Genomic DNA, 18,707 nt, shown 5'->3' on the forward strand with positions numbered 1-18,707 from the left:
ATAAAGCGGAATTAATTCAAAGAGATTTGAACAAATCGAAAAGGCGCTTAAAATACTGACATATGTTTATGTATTAATGAGTTATATAGACATTTTCCAAACATAAGTTATGAAAAAATATTTTCCATTTCCCGTATTTCAGATAGTAGGGGTACACGTCACGCAAATGTTCGGTATTTAGACATCATCGTTTAACCGTGATACGCAAATCTTACACAACCGCAAACATTCCATAACACAACCACCGTCACACACCCCCCACGTGGACACGAAATTATATCAACACTCACCCAGACCAGAAAATACATATCAGGATCATAAACGCGCGCTCGCACGCACACTCACCCCAACTCACTCACAGAATAAAACGCATATTTGAATCCGCAAGCACAGCCCCACAATTACACGTAGCCTTCAAACATCAGGCTATAATCCGATCACATGCTGTACATTACGAGCTTATGCCTGCTCAATGACAGTACATATCATTCTTCAATTATTCACCCATACATCACATTCAACAAGCAAAACCACCAAACAACCCAACCATATACCACCCCCACCCCCCACCCCCCCCCCTTATACACAGACTCGCAAAACGCACACAAAATATAGCCCTTTCATGCAGGTAATGATATTTCAAATCTTTGCAAACACACTCACAAAAACATTTTATTTTACACTCACCCATGCTGATATCATACACCAAACCTCAAATGCTATTATTGAATAACGACCATTTTCAGTTTTAAAATAAATTGTTATACCCATGGAAGCTAAATAAATAAATAATACATACCAACAAATATATATTCCTAATAAGCACGCATACTGTTGAAAATCACATCATAATTGCAAATTATTAACGTTAAGTTGAACATTTAGTAGCTTCCGTCACACTCAATAAGAAATATAATTTCAATTATTGATAGCCAATTATGGTAGAATAATTTCAAAGTCATTTTCCAATTATTTTGCAGAAGATATCAGAGCTGATAAGCCACGTTGGCACAGATTAGACTTTGATACCTGTTACGATGCAGCTGAATATAGATTACAATCTGCTGATGTAAAAACTTCAAAGGTATTATTTTATATGTTTATTATAATAGTATTCTGTCTGCGGTTGGTCTAATTTAGATTTGACCATGAACTTTTAGAATATTGCCTTTTTTACTTTTAGATTTTTGTAATTTAGAAATTGCTCAATAATATCTGTTGACAGGTGTAAACATTTGTCGCAAATTTTGACACCAAAGTTAGAGCGCCGTGGAGGTTTAATTGCATTCAAAGGTTAAAACAGTTCAAACATCCCTTTTTGTAAGTGGTCATAAACGCATCACAAAAAAAGAAAAACAGACGGTTGTAAAGATATCAGAACAAGATTTTATCCCCATTTACAAGTGGTCATAAACGTATCACAAAAAGAGAAAAAGAGACAGTTGTTAAGATATCGGAACAAGATTTGATATTCAAATAATTGGGTAATATTCGCAGTTTCAAACGCATCCTTTTGAAAGGAAGATGTAACTTATTCTGTTGTGGGAGTTTGATGTGTTTATATCACGTATACGAAATTAAGTCCAAAACAATTGTATGTCAGTGTTGGGACCTGACTTTTGGTTATGACATGTACATCGTCAGTAGATTGTACGAATATCGTAAGTGACATTGTGTCATTATAGTTGCTTACATCCTTCCAGATCTCAACGACATGTCATGGCATGAAAAAACCATTCTGTTTTTGCTAGTCACTACTGATTGATCATCACGACGTACTTGAGTAGAAAATATCTTGTCTAAAGGCATGTGTGTAAGCTCCGGTAATATTCAACGCAAAGCCAGAGTCCCTTTTCCACAGGCATGATATTGCCTTAGACACGTACCGAAATCTACACTTAATACACTAATAACATGTTCATCGTACAAGCCGTATATAACATTTCTGGAGTTCGTATTTCAGGCACACATATCCATGAGTTATATGCCAACAAATCAATGCATTTTATGAAATACGCACCGAGGAACTAGCTACTTATTACGGGCTTGAATGGGCTCCTTTTGTCTGCTAAATCTATTTTTAGAATCATGCCTTATACTATAGTTCTCGCATATTCAATGACATTCGTGACCAATAATTTTTACTGAAATTTTACCCTGATTTATAAATCATAAATTGTATGAAATATAAAAATTCTTACATTCGAACTAAACATAATAAACCAATTGTTTGTATTATTTCATTGATATTAATACTCGGAATTTTTCTCACCTTTTTAAGAATAAAATTGTATAATGTGAATACTTGTATTACAGAAATCTCTTAGCAGGCAGCATTACAAATGTGAAGAGAATCTTATAGCACCATTCTATGTTCATTCATATCAATAAGATATAGGCTAAATTGAATAGGTGGAAAGGGCTGACATCGTTAGTGAAAACTATCCCACTATATCGTAGCGTATTACCTAAAATATATAGCCACAATTAGCTTTGGTTGTGATCCATCCCGTAGATCAGGCCTCCGTATCCAAACAATCTCATTTTTAAAGGCAGAATTGTTATAAATATTGATTATTACTTTTTCGCTGACCAACCTAAATTAGTTTTTAAAGCAACGTGTAGATGCTGTTAACTGCAATGGCATCTGTATTGCATTTACAACGGAAAATATTTGTTATGATTTTACCATCATATATTAAATTTCATTTTCCAATTAAACCAGGCTCAATGCAAACATTCAATAATGTCATGTTTACTCAAAGTCGCCAATCTAAATGATTTATACTTACGTCGTAATGGTATAAATTATGTTTTTCATCTCACTTAAAATATTTTCATTTTGAATTTTTGTTTTCATATATTGTGAGTAAATTGATTAATTTCTTTCAAAAAATACCTGAATAGTTTTAAAATAGTTAACATAACATTGAAACATTGTAGAATTATATGGTTGTAAAGGTTATACTTGGCAATTGTTCGTCAAGCGTTGGTACACAAACAGTTCAAATAGTCATATTTTAGTAGTTTGTACCAACAGTTGACAAGTACTGTCTTCGAGCTGGATCTTCTTGCCAACAACATAATATTTTTCTAAACGCATTGCGGAATTCTCTATTAAATATTGTATAAATCACAGGATTTAATGCACTATTCACCCATCCTAGCCAAGTAACAGTAGCAAATGCGGTATGCGATACAGAACAGTGATCGCTACATAGTCCAATAATAACATTTGTGATGAAAAATGGTAACCAACATATGATAAAAATTGTTACTACTATAGCTAAGACAGTAGTTGCTTTACGTTCACGCGCTACTGATATCCTCTTATGCCGTCCAACACCTCCTTTTTCAGCCTCAGCTTTCTTGTGTTCTATATGTCTTTGCAATTCAGTGGTTTTAGTCCGTGATTTGTCCGGTCTTTTCTGAAAGTTTGGTGATCTACCGTTATTGTCTATTGTCTTGAGAGGCGTCATTTGCGAAGGTTTCTCACCATTGTCCGTCCCAGGAGGCGTCGAAGACATTGGATTACGTGTTCTTTTCTTATCTTTATGTCCTTTTAGTCCAAGATTTTGCACCGATTGAAATATTTTGTAATATACCAAAAGCAGTATAAAGCAAGGAATATAAAATGAAACAACGGAGGATAAAACTTGAAATATTGGACTTACATTTAATTGACATTTAGACGACTCGCCAATATAGCTTGTGTTTGTCGAATTAGTAGAATCAAGATAAATAATTTCTTCCATATCGTATCCACCAACAAATAAAAGTGCTGGTATTGATATTAAAAATGATAATCCCCAGGCTGATACGCTGATAACAAACGCCATTATCGGTGTACGCTTAAGAGCATACTGTATTGGTCTTGTTATGGCTAGAAATCTATCTAACGATATAACACAAAGGTTCCAAATTGATGAAGTACAAGTCAGAACATCCATTGATACCCATATATCACATAATATCCCTCCAAGGTACCACGAGCCTTCCATGACTTCCAAGTAAAGCCCCAACGGCATAACAATACAGCAAACTGACAGATCAGCCAGTGCTAAAGAAACTATGAAGTAGTTAGCTACAATTCGAAGATTCTTAAATCGGAATACAGCTACAATTACCAGTATGTTACCAACAATACCGGTAAATATTATTGGAGTCAACGTTATTAGTTTAACTAGCATCATTCCGATATCAGTTTGCGTGTATTCTGTCTCAGGTACTATCGGTACAGTGGTGTTGATATACTCCACTTCTGTCCCGACGAAACCATAACTATCATTCCCTAGGACTTCGGTACTGACGGTTATAGAAGCCATTCTTGCAACTTTTAAAACATCAATACTTTACAGCAGAAACAGTGAAGTTGAGTTGGTAGTTTTTCCAGTAATATCTCACGGTGGTTCATAAGTTCAGTGATGCAAGCATCATTACGTACGTTGTTATGATATGCCGGTATGATTATTGCTGAAATTCATTTACCGTGTAATGCACAATTACCAACGTCCACCTAGCCAAACCTAATTGACTCAGGTGAATAAGCCAACACAAAAGATGGCATTATCTATCAAAGTTGCATCCCGCAGATAGTAAAAACAAATATATCTTAGTGCAGTATTCACAATCGACCTGTCCACTCTGCCAGTAGTCTGCAAACTGCGAATTTATACCGACGTCTCATGGTTATATTCCGAGTTTACACTCTAGTGTTGAAGGTAATTTGTCAAAAAAATACAGCAGAGTATCTTCCCAAGAATGGTAACTTATCAGACAAGTGGAAGACACCAATGCGCACACTGTGCTTTAAATAGCAACCCATCTCTGCTTGACTCTTCACGTAATCATTGCAGCGCAGTGAGTAGAGACAAACCGACTATGAGTAGATTGCAGCATACCGAAATACTAGTCAAACAACAGATGAGATAAACACGCCCTCTTACATCAGATTGTAACGTCAATGGTCATTGGTTGAACGAGCTAGTTATATGTGATTGTAAAACGAGTAGCATTGCAGGCGCTGCTGTTTGCTGGTGACACACAGCATTAATACCAGTATTAGCTCACATAATCCCGTCGTTATTTTATCATTACAACTCCGCGAGCAAGCTATATCCTTTAATGAGATCTGTCGAATATACTATCAAATGAGTAGCATGTTCAGTTACCCTAATATTGATTATATTTGACTCCATATTACTCACAACATGTTTAAGTTACTAATTTGACAACATAAATTAAGGTTTATTATTGTATACAATAATATCTAGATTGATTGTTCTTTAGCTATGTAACGCGATGACTCGAAATGACTGGTGTTTACTCGGAACAACTACATATTACAATGTGATTCCAAGACAGCAGTGAGTGATGCGCTTATATCGTATTAATGACATTTTAAAGTCATATTTTCATTTGCTGAAAAGGACACCCTCAAGATTCGTCAAAATTCAATTTTTACATGGTAGTAATGCACATACATTAACCAACACATCTGCAGATAGTTGATGGTTTTAGTTGCTGTGTTGAGACAAAATCCGATTATTTAATAAAACGACGTGTCGCGTAGTGTAATTCATAGAATCGAAATATTAATCGAACGTATACCCGATGTGGGTAGGGGTGTACGTGCTTATCAGTCACGGTTAAATTGACGACATCGGCGCTGGAATTAAATAAGGATGTTCTTTGCCTTGCATCAGTTGTTCGCCTCAAAAAAGACGACATGTCTGAAGGTAAAAACTAACAACTTGAGGAAAGAAATGCAAATCTATTTTTATGGCGACATCTATCTACCACAAATACTGTTGTCTCTATATAAATACCATAAAGATAGAAGTATATGACAACAAATACTGTTGTCTCCATAATTATAAATACCATGAGGAGAGAGATCTGAAAGCTAGCCGCCTACACGGTGTTATTTCTCCTCACATTTCACATCGTATCTTGAATATTTTTTGAGGTTCAAAATAAACTCAAATCCATACTTACTTATATGATTTCGGCGTTTCTGATTAGTGCCGGGCAACAACGTCTATGTGACTAGGCCAAGATGTGCGCACACTTGTTTTTAATCGTGTTACTCGCTATTCTTTGTTATTCAAATCGTTTAGTCAAGGAATGAAACATAATTTAGTCTGGTAGAGACATCATTAACATTTTAATGCAGACACCAACATTAATATATCAAAGCAATTAGCATTTATCAGGTATCAGAATGTGCTGTTTTCTGATGATTAGCCTATACGCTACATTATATCCCTAACATTAACGAACGTTTTATTTTATGATTTGCTAACTATATATGTGCACATATGAGAACAGTTTTTAACACAAGTCTCCACATACATAAATGTGCACGTTTGCTCTGTCCATGCTAGCGACGCTTCTACTAACCAGGACGAGTTTAGGTAAGTATCATACAATGTAATGCATTAATCATACCCCGAAAAACAAACAAACAAACACCTAAAGGATCACCCGAGTATATTACCAAATCCATCAAATGTGATGCGATCAAGCAAAATCAGTCGGAACTCGGAGATATTAAATTTTCAGTTTCTTACAGGATAGTAAAAAACATTTACAAAGCTGCATTTCCAGAAAACCCCATTGAAATTGAACAACCAGTTCCAAAGGTATGAGCAATTAAAGAGTTTCCAAAAAAAGGAAACAAAGGAAATATTTCCTTTGTTTGGCTATATCTCAAAATCAATATTTCCGAGTTCCGACTGATTTTGCTTGATCGCATCACAAATATAAACGCCATAGGAAGTAACATTGTATCAAGTTTAATTATCGATGGTTCCATACAAAACAGTGCGATGATCCACAGGTCATTGAACGGCGAATGTATGGCTATTATGCTATGTGTATCTGTGGCATTAAGGCGACTTACTTCACTTGAGTCGTGCCGTTCCATTATATAAACACGGATGTCGGAAGGCACTTGCATTGCGTTTCCTATGAAATGTTTAAATAGGGATTCACTTATCGACTTATGAATGCAGTTCACAAAACAAAAACAAACTAAAAGTGCTGTATATAGTCTGTGTTGTGCAAACTAAATATGCTGTATATAGTCTGCGTTGTGTTGGGTACGTGTGACGGTTATTCAGACCATTACCCAATATCATCGACTCTTTATTGCAGCGGAACAATATAAACAGGGAAGAAAGCATATCAGTAGATGCAGGAGGAAACCTAGTTTTAAAACTAAAACATATTTGAGTACATTTGTTTTCTTTAAGAGACGCACTGTCTAATTCTGCACACTATGGCATCCCATTTGATTGGACGAAGGTCCAGTTTAAAAGTGACAAACTGACATATACAAGGCGAAAAGATTCCAACAAGCGCAACACAGAGACAACACAGTTTCATCAGTCAAGCAAGCTGTATTTAAAGCAGTACGTTTTTTATTTCATGTTTTCTACTCTCTACTTTTCACAACTTTAGTTTTATTTTCAGTTATTTTGTGCCAGTTTTCTATAGTAAAATCACAATTGTGCCACTTTTACTATAGGGAAGAGGGCTGTACATGTAACTCAGTGATAGCTGATGTGATGCGTCTAATGCACTCCCCCTTCGGGGCTCGTGCATTAGACGTATCAACATCAGCGTGCGTGCATTATTTATTTATTTTGTCTAATTTCTCTCCCAACAAGTAATACGCGTTCATGAACCAATATGTGTGCAATATTTGTTTGTCTTTTAACATGTCTTGATTGACAAAGAGAACAGTATTTACCATGATAAAATCATTGACATGCACATGTATTTAACTTTACTGCAGAATGTGAAATATTAGTTAAATATCTGTTTAAAGTGGAAAAGAGAATCATTATACTTGTATCATGATAAAACAGTAAACACAGTAAAAGAAAAGATATTTTGTATTGTCGTGTAATTGAAGCATTCTTTTGATTACACGAAGGAACTCTGGATAAACTTGATCTGCCATTGTTTTACACGTAATACCCTCTTCCCTAGTACACGTGGCACAATAATATTGTGATTTTATCCTTTCGTTGTTAACTAAAAGATTAAAACAAGCAAAGTGAACAGAACAAACGGCATTTGAGAGCTAAGGCTATGCCCTTGACGTTGATGTAAGCATCGTGTCATAACGATATTTTTTTATTGCCAAAGAGGGCGCTTTTCACTTACACAATTCTTTTTTGAGACAGGCTGTATATCAAAGCAATAAGTATTCATCACGCATCTGAATGTGCTGCTTTCTGATGATTAGCCTATACGTTACATTATATCCCTAACATTAACGAACGTTTTATTTTGTTATTTGCTAGCTATATATGTGCACGTTTGCTCTGTCCATGCTAGCGACGCTTCTACTAACCAGGACGAGCTTAGGTAAGTATCATACAATGTAATGCATTAATCATACCCCGAAAAACAAACAAACACCTAAAGGATCACCCGAGTATATTACCAAATCCATCACATGTAAACGCCATAGGAAGTAACATTGTATCAAGTTTAATTATCGATGGTTCCATACAAAACAGTGTGATGATCCACAGGTCATTGAACGGCAAATGTATGGCTATTATGTTATGTGTATCTGTGGCATTAAGGCGACTTACTTCATTTGAGTCGTGCCGTTCCATTATATAAACAAGAATGTCGGAAGGCACTTGCATTGCGTTTCCTATGAAATGTTTAAATAGGGATTCACTTATCGACTTATGAATGCAGTTCACAAAACAAAAACAAACTAAAAGTGCTGTATATAGTCTGTGTTGTGCAAACTAAAAGTGCTGTATATATGTGTTGTGTTGGGTACGTGTGACGGTTATTCAGACCATTACCCAATATCATCGACTCTTTATTGCAGCGGAACAATATAAACAGGGAAGAAAGCGTATGTGTAGATGCAGGGGGAAACGGAGAGTACCAAGTAAACGCCTAATTTTAAAACTAAAACATATTTGAGTACATTTGTTTTCTTTTAGAGACGCACTCTAATTCTGCACAATATGGCACCCCATTTGTTGGACGACGGTCCAGTTTTAAAAGTAACAAACTGGCCTATACAAGGCGAAAAGATTCCAACAAGCGCAACAAAGAGACAACACAGCTTCATCAGAGCAGTACGTTTTATTTCATTTTTTCTACTCTCTACTTTTCACAACTTTTGTTTTATTTTCAGTTCTTTTGTGTCATTTTTCTATAGTTCTTTTTGTTTCGTTTGATCGCAACAATATCTTGTGTGGCCACCGTTATTGTCCATAAATGGCTGTACATGTACATTGTGGTCGCATGATCCGATCTGGTGTGTATTGGGCAGTTTGTCACTTTCAAAACTGGAACTTCGTCTAATAAATTGCTTGTAACTTTACTTCTCGAGGTCACATTGGATTCATTGGGGTGTCATAATGTGCAGGAGTAGATCTATTAAAACTTACATTTACCCAAATACGGTTTAGTTTTAAAATTATGAATTTGATCCAAGTGCAAGGATACGCTCTGGGCGCATTATGTCGCCTAGGTAGATCCGGGTTTCGAACCAAGGACCTCAGTAGTGCAAAATCATGACAGAACCATTCGGTGTTTAAATTCCGGGTTCAACTTAAGGACAATGTCGTTTTTTAAACAAAAGTGACATCATTACATCAAAGGGTACACCCCGACGGCACAAAAAAGTTATATAGATATAGGCAACGGAAAGTGGTAAATGATAAATATCATTATAACTTCAAAACAACATCAAAAAGCGACATTTGCAAGTTAATCAATATTTGTGTTGAAATACTATCAGTTGATTAAGTTGTACTTGTATCGTAGTATTTGTATTTGACAGTCGCGCGATTTACCTTAAATGTAATTTGATCTGTACTACTACGTATCATTATATACATTGCTAATCATGAGAAGTGTTAAAAATGTTTGATCACACTTAGCGATAACGAAAGAATACCATTCATAAAGCCACAGGGAAATTGTATTGATACCAAGATCGCGAACATTAAGTATTTGAAATGTCTTAAACGTCGATTTTCAGGATGATACTTGTCAATAATCTCATCATGTCTTGTTAAATTACGTCGGTGTACACAATACGATGCAAAGTTTCTAGGGAATGAATAACCTGTATAGAATAGCATCACGTTGCATATTATTTGGTATATTATTGCCATTAAGCCTTCAAATATTAATATACACCGTAAGGTGTGTAGTAACTTTGGGCGGTCCTTGATTCCCTGTAGACTAATACGCGTGGAAGTAGTTGAATTCGATGCAATGCTGGAAATGTTTGAAAGTACCGCATTCCGGAAGCGAATTCTATTTTTGTCAATTCAGTATTGAACACGAGCCCAATGTGTGGGACGTGTTCACAGAAGTGAAGGCAAACCGATGTAGTACAGGGTGTCCCAAAAAAAAGAGGCCCCACATTGCGCCCTCTTTTTCTCCTATTTCTGAAACGTTGATCAAATATATTGTGGTATGTAAAGAAACCCTAAATCGTTAGCTTTAATAAACCAAAACAATTCTTTCAATCGACTCACAATTTTTGAAGATATGCCCTCTTTAAGAAATGTACCCGTTTTTCACTCTGTCCACGGATGAGTTTTGGCTACATCAAAGATTTAAACGAAACACACGGTTAATGACATGGATAGATAATAGAATTAGTGTTGGGAAAGCATTCACTATAAGCGAGGATCACCAGCTAGCTTCAAACATCTTCGCAACCCCATATTACTGCTGCATTTGCAAGTATCCAGCGCACAAGGTCTTAAGGATGGTATGCAACGCAATTAATGCAATGAGAACTAGGGCTGAAACCTGTATTCGTCACGGAGACAACCAGGTAGAGGGCAGAGCAGCACAGTAAACTCACTTCAAAAGAACCAAAGACAAACTAAACAGCCCTTTTCAGGGCTACCTTTTATTCCAAAAAGATAAATGACTTATGTTGTCAATAAAAAGAAAGCAAGAAACGAGAAAAACATAAGTAATTGCAAGTATAGCAAAATAAGTCCCATCCCACATCAATTTCGCCCAAATTAATGACACTTAACAAAATCCATAACCCATAAGCCCACCGGTAAAGCCCATTCCCTTAAATAAAGTTGTTATTTTATAAAGTTATCATCGAGGAATGTTTTATATTCATGCATGGTATATGCACTTTCCAATCTTTGAAGTAGCCAAACCTCCTCCGTGGACAGAGTGGACATATCTTCAAAAGTTATGAGCCGATTGAAATAATTGTTTTGGTTTATTAAAGCTAACGATTGAAGGTTTCTTTACATACCAAAATATATTTGATCAACTTTTCAGAAATAGGAGAAAAGGAGGGCGCAATGTGGGGCCTCTTTTTTTTGGGACACCCTGTATAACGCGGAGATGGGTTAATTTCAAGTCTGCGTTAGAAATATTTTTTTAATTTTCTGGAGGATATTTACGAGTGTACGCACCTGAGAAAGCTAAATAGTTATAGGTCTCCTTTATCCAGTTATACCTAAAATATGTACAAACATTCCCCTCATAATTTCATTATGACGTCATAGTGTGAGCGCGCCCATGCAAATTTGGGAAATTTTGTCTGTGTACAAAAGTATGGATAACATTGATTTTCGGCTAAAATTCAACGAACGTGCGATTTTCACCGCATTTTCTCCTAAATATAAAAGGAAACAAGAAAATGAAATGTGACCAGCAATGTAAACTGTTATGGTACTTCTATGGTACACTATGTTTCAACTAACAACAACAATAAACATTTCCTATCGAATCTCGTTTTGATTCAAATTAATTTATAACCGTCTCGGTAGATTAACAAACTACAATAAAACCTCGTCTACAAGCATTATAGTGTTTTTGATGAAAGCTAAATTAACACGATATATGCGTAAATATGCCATTATAATAGATTGATCTTACAATAATACTTGTTTGTATAAGCTTGGATCTGTAATGTATTTGCTCAAACCCCATAATGGCACCTGGATTAATTTAGCTTTAATCAGAAGCACCCTATATGTTTGTATACGAGGTTTTACTGTATATTGGTTTATTAAGTAAATACGTTTTTACGAGGGTCGGTCAGTATTGAATAAAAGTTGATCTGTGACCAAATATATGGATTATTTTCATGGTATTTCTTTTTTCATCACATAAACACATGAACACTGTGCCCTTGTTTTTCTAACAACATATGTGTAAATAATACTACACACTTACTTACTTACAGTATTAGCATTAAATCAATGGTTTAGAGTTTAAAAAAAGGCATTGATGCAGGGTTGAAATGTGGCATTCTTGTGTATTTTAGACTTTCTACTGAATTAAAGTATAAATAGTGCTACCGTTTGGTCTTTACAAATGACTATTTCTGCAGAAAATTGCACGAAGCGCCGCTGGAAAAATTTAGACTTTCATAACGGGGGGGCAAAATCGATGCTGAATTGGTAAATTCGGCGCCCCCTAAGGTGGCACCAATGACACTTCTCCTCGATACGCCACTTCTTGGGAAATGTTGCAAAAGGGATTGCGTCTTGAGCTGCTGATCTTTGGATCTAAGTGCAACGCATGGTTCTAGTAATGTTCACATGTGATCTAGCAGTTCACGTTCTTCCGGATCCTGAAGGCTCACACCGCATAAGCTATGGGAAAGTAAGACTAAAGAGACAATGTACTTCACGGTGACTCTTACTTTCATGAAATTGTGTCGCCATGATTGAGGAGCCATTGTTCTTTGCCCATTTCTTTGTGTGTAGTGCAATATGGTAAAATTAAATTTGAAACATTAAAAAGAACTTTCCCGTCTTTAGGCTATGATGTAGTCCGCTAGGCATAATTGATCAAATCCACACCTGCCACACAACTTTATTTTGCATTTGAATATCACGCCATACTACTCAATAAACTAACATGATCATGATTACATGCACGTAATAATTGATTGATTATGAGAATAATTATAGTTAAATGTGCACATTTTAAACTGTTAGAAGCAATGAATTGTGTTTTAAACAACATGAAACATAAAAACATTTCTACAAAATGGCACAACCGACCATTTTCTTGTATTAAACCCCACAACATTATACAGTAAGAGCAAGTTGGTGTCAGCATTTTTTCTAGTCACATCAAATTGCGTGATATTTGCCACAAAGAGGCAATCAATCTTTACTTGCAATCAATCATTATTTTAATGGAAATTTAAGCCTTAACTATAGTTAAGCCAACGATTTATTTACATTGTTATATTGGCAGGGAATAGACATTTACCACAAGGGACTACAAATTACTACATTAAATCAGTGTCACTATATCTCTTTGAGAATATTCGTGAAGAAAAGAAATTTAAACCGACCTTTAGCATTTATATATTTCTAGTGCAACATTCGGCCACCGCATGAGCATTGCCCATAGGGTGAACACCATCTGATGATTCACGAAGTTGTCGAATGCCAGATAATGTGCGGGAAGTGTTTGATATGTATAGTCCCATGTTATTCTATGTAACACAGTAAAACTAAACTATGATTCAACAAGAACAAGCAAAATTATTTTTTCAAATCAAAAAGAATTTTTAACCCTTTACCTCTTCATTGGGAGTATACATTTTCCATTGTCATGAGCAACACATCCCAGAACTGGCCCTACCATTAGTCAGAGTAGAATTGCGGTTTGTTGTACTTGGCCCTGTGAACGTCTTTCTTAAAAAGTACATGTATGTCGAAGATTTCAATGACAATAAGTTTCAATGACAATATCCAGAAATATTGGAATTATTAATAAACTGAAACATTTTGTACCAAGACATGTATTGTATACCCTTTATTGTACACTTGTTCTACCATATGTAAACTATGGCATTATAGCGTGGGGAAACGCATGTAAAAACACATTTGGATCGAATTTTAAACTTCAAAAACGTGCTGTTAGGAATATATGTAAAACTAGTTTTAGGCACCATAGCAGACCATTATTCATTGATCTAAATATTATTCATTGATCTTAAAAAGTACATGTATGTCGAAGAAAAACATTTGGTCGTTTATCAATCGATCTCAGGACTGCATTATCGCATTTCTAAGAGAGGAATTGAAGACCTGACCGCAAGAAGACCGTAAGTCCATATTTGACATTTTGAGATACTTTTTTATAATATTAGATAATTTGGAAACCAAAAAGAGCCATAATAATGATACATGGTATAGGCAAGAAGAATCATTTTGTATATCAACCAAGTAAATATATGTAATATTGGTCGATATTGATCGATTTATCATTTTTTGACTTACGGTCTTCTTATAACTCAAAACTGAATGCAGATGTTGGAAATATGTTTCAGTTTCAGTTTTTCAGTATGTAAGTATTATTGGTAATCTATGTGCAAAGACGAGTAATTTGACAACTTGTTTGTTGAATTTGAAGGTTGTTTTTCACATTTGACCTCGGTTGACGATTAACAAGAAGTGACCCTCTAACTCATTAACCGAGCTCAAAATGTAGATAAATTATATATTTTCGTAATTGTTGTAATGAGACGAGTAATTTGACATGTCTCTTGACGACATTGAACAATATTTCATTTTGACCCCTCACGTGACCCCTATGGGGAAGGGGCCAAATGTAAAAAAAAACCTGTCAAAATGTGTGTCATCCAATAACTTCAAAACCACCTGTAACTCAATTTCGTCAAAGTGGACTTACAGTCTTCTGTCGCTCAGGTCTTCAATTGCAGGGTTTACTGTTTGCCGTTTGGGAAATCAACAATCAAATTTTTCAAATGAAGATCTCTAAACGTGATTTTTAAAAAAAATGGGGTTTTCTTCTCTTTGTCGATACATGATCAGATAGATAAGTAAACACGCGACGATTAATAATCACATTGATATAATGCTACAGGGCACATTCATGACCAAAATGAGTTTAGCAAACATTAAAAACCTACCTGAAACTACCTCCAATGCTCCATGATCAAATTCCCCTAATGAAATGAGTTGATTAAAAGCTATTGTTTTATAAAGATTGAGTTGTCTGTGTTTGTTTGCTGAAGGGCTGTTTATTTTAAAGTTATCCCAAACCACGTCTCAATTCAAGTATGTAATGCGCATTTTGCATAATATGTTACTCTTACGGGCACGTTATGATCGATTTATAAGATTACCATAGTTCGCCTCAATTCATGTGAATATGTTTATTGATGTATTGTTGGTCGAAGCAGCAGAAAAAAAGTAGTTCGCAACATCTTGCGAATGGTAGTGAGCTTTAGCAAAAGCAAAAACTACATTGCTCAATTCATAGCGAACGTGTAGAAGAATTCAAATATCACGTATATACTTTTGTAGGTCATGTGGTTCTTGAGTTATGTCATTAACAACAATAAATTTAAAGCCATATTATAACATTTACTGAGGAGGACGCCCTCACTGATTTTTTTAAATTAAGTATTTTACACGATTATATTGTACTTTATCAAACCAATACACCCTGCAAAAATCAAGACTCTACAGCCTGTCTCAAAAAAAAAAGTGCAAGTGAAAAGCGCCCTCTCTGGCAATTAGAAAATACCTTTGTGACATAATGCTTACATCAACGTCAAGGGCGTAGTCTTAGCTCTCAAATGCCGTTTGTTCTGTTCAATATGCTTGTTTTAATCTCGAGATATGTTTAGTGAAAGACGAAATGGTAAGATCACAATTGTGCCACTTTTACTAGGGAAGAGGGCTTTACATGTAACAGTGATAGCATCAAGTTTATCGAGAGTTCCTTCGTGAAATCAAAAGAATGCATCAATTACAGAATACAAAATGTTTTGACTGTTTTTACTGTTTTATCATGATGCAGGAATGATGATTCTCTTTTTCCACTTAAAAGAGATAAAAGATAAATAAATATTTCACATTCTGCTGTAAAAATTAAATACATGTGCATATCAATGATTTTATCATGGTAAATGCTGTTCTCTTGGTCACTTAAGACATGTTAAAAGACAAACGAATATTGCGCACTTTTATATGTTATAGGTTAATGAACGAGTATTACTTGTTGGGAGAGATATTAGACAAAATAATGCACGCATGTTGATGTTAATGCGTCTAATGCATGTGCCCCGAAAGGAGGAGTGCATTAGACGCATCAACATCAGCAATCATTGATTTACACGTACAGCTCTCTTCCCTAGTAAAAGTGGCACAATTGTGATTTTACCCTTTCGTTGTTAAATAAACATATCTCGAAATTGGAACAAGCAAATTGAACAGAACAAACGGCATTTGAGAGCTAAGACTGCGCCCGTGACGTTGATGTAAGCTTTATGTCACAGCGGTATTCTCTAATTGCCATAGCGGGCGCTTTTCACTTGCACAATTTTTTTTGAGACAGGCTGTAGGCGCTGTAGTTTTGTCAAAATCCGAGATTTTGAATAAAACGACGGAGCCGGCGTTTTATTATATTACGATGGAATTATTAGTAGAACGCATACACGATGTTCTTAACACACAGTGCGTACACGGCGTGCGGGACGGTGATCTACACAACAAAGGGTTTTTGCAAATCATCGAAATGTATGTCAAGTTTAATGCAAAGAAATGTTTAATTGTATGGGGTTTAACCCTTTAGTTAAAAAGCAGCTCTTTCATCGAATCATGTTTGGATTAGGGATAATACAAGTTGAGGCTCGTAATTCCATGTAAAAGCTCAAATAAGTGGCAATTATTCATTATAAAATTGGTGGTCAAAGTCATTGTCCGTTGTACATTCTATCGAGACGAAGAAGTGTCATCTTACTCGTATAGCTTTAGGGCATACTCCGCTGCCTTGTACAAGCTGGGGCGTTGTTGTTGTAAAGTGCATTTACAGTGTATATCCGATGATTAATAGAGACATATTTAGGTTCATTATATTACTGTTGTGTTCACTGTTGCCAATCCTGTAAATAATATGATGGGCTTAACTAAAACAAAGGAAGACAAATCGAACAAATGAAAACAAACACACTTAGGAGTTCATGGTTTTCAAATATCGTCATTTACTGCAAAACAATGTTTAGAGCCTTAATGTACGATCTTTTTAAATTTTTAGATTTTTCTTTTTTCTACCAAAATGATAATATGCAATCATTATGAAAGTTCCCAATACATTTGGTCGCGAAAAATTTGCAAAAAACAACAACATCATAAACGTCACCTCTATCACTCGTAATATCTTGCACTTTTTTGATTAGGACTCCGAGTGCCGTCTCAGAGTTAGTCTCCTGCGTACCCAGTTTGGTTATGTTTAGGGAGTGTAACCAAACTGGCTTCTTAGGAGATTAAGACTTACGATCGTTCCGACACATTATCATAATCTGAAAAATTATTATGTCAGACCAACAGCAAATCATCCCGTGTTACTACAAATAGGGCGAAGTTGACAGTTTGCTCATAGATATAAGTTGGAACATGTGCCAAATATGCCAACAAATCAGTTTTGAAAAAAATAAAGGTATATTCTGAAAAAAGATCGTACATTAAGGCTTTAAGGATTACTTAATTCATGATGGATTATTAATTAATACCTGATCGACTCAAAAATAAACCACAAATTGCCGTATTGTAATGTCTAGTCGCCCAGTCAACAATACCACTCGTCAACCTAAATCTCTATCGCATAGACACGGATGTGTTGTTTCACCTGGCGAAACTCTAACATGGTTAGATGCCTTGTTGTTCTATATAGGTAGCCAAATATTACAGTATTGAACGCACTTTAGTTTTCAGTTGGTAAGTAGTTTTTGTTATATACCTTAAGATTCCCGCCATCTGATTGATTAAAAGAGCGGGCATAGTTTTGACTACGCCCGCAAAAGTAACTATTCCCCGGGCATAGTTCTGCGTGTGCTTTGTTCCCAGCGTAAAATGATTACTACACACGCGTTAAGGGGGTACTACACCCCTGTGGTAAATTTGTGACTATTTTTGCATTTTACTCAAAAAAAAAACTGGTCAGTAACAAAGGTTGTGTATATTATAGGGGCAAGGAATCCAATTACTACACTGAAATTTCAGTGACTCAAGACAAGCGGTTCAATATATATGATAGGAAATGAGGTACATCCTAGCGGTACCTTATTTCGTATCATAAATAACGAACCGCTTGTCTTGGGTCACTGGAATTCCAGTGTAGTAATTGGATTCCTGCCCCAATAATATACATAACTTTTGTTACCAGTGTATTATTAGTTTTTGAGAAAAATGCAAAAAAAGGCACAAATTTTCGAGGGGTGTAGTACCCCCTTAATGTTTTCGCGCCCTATAATTACGCGGAAATCGCAGACTGTGTAATCTGTGCCGTTCGCATTGAAACTATTAATTTCTCTTACCAAAATCGATGCTTTTAACCAAACAGATGACAAGAATCTTAAGAGTTGGTATATAAAACAAATATTGACTCCTTTTTATTCGGGTTTATTATCTATGAGAACCAGTAGTTTTTATTACGCCTCGGGTCATAGTCATGGTTTTGAGATCACATTGGGCCTATAAATTTAACCATGCCCTCATAGCAGTCAATATTTGTATACTATGTTACACTAACAAATCGGTAGCGTTAATAAAAACTACTGGTTCTCATAGATACTAATTGCAACAAGAAAGGAGAAAACATTATAGCTATTCTCTATTTCCACGGGTTGTTTAGTGGTATTACTTTGCGAGCTTCATTTCATTCTTTTATTTGAT

The 18,707-nt window shown here is 35.5% G+C and overlaps 1 protein-coding gene across 1 annotated transcript; it reads right to left on the reverse strand.

The window, feature by feature from the left end:
• Window positions 1–575: 575 nt before the first annotated feature.
• On the reverse strand, window positions 576–4,863 carry LOC140162430 (probable G-protein coupled receptor No18). Its single transcript, XM_072185658.1, has one exon. The coding sequence runs from the start codon at window positions 4,323–4,325 to the stop codon at window positions 3,021–3,023; it is 1,305 nt and encodes a 434-aa protein (XP_072041759.1). The 5' UTR covers window positions 4,326–4,863; the 3' UTR covers window positions 576–3,020.
• Between the last annotated feature and the right edge of the window lie 13,844 nt (window positions 4,864–18,707).

Source organism: Amphiura filiformis, chromosome 10, assembly GCF_039555335.1.
Source record: "Amphiura filiformis chromosome 10, Afil_fr2py, whole genome shotgun sequence".
Classification (NCBI taxonomy): Eukaryota; Metazoa; Echinodermata; class Ophiuroidea; order Amphilepidida; family Amphiuridae; genus Amphiura; species Amphiura filiformis.

Bases quoted from the DNA above. Each gene is read 5' to 3' on its own strand.
- LOC140162430 (XM_072185658.1), bottom strand. From the start codon at position 4,325: ATGGCTTCTATAACCGTCAGTACCGAAGTCCTAGGGAATGATAGTTAT.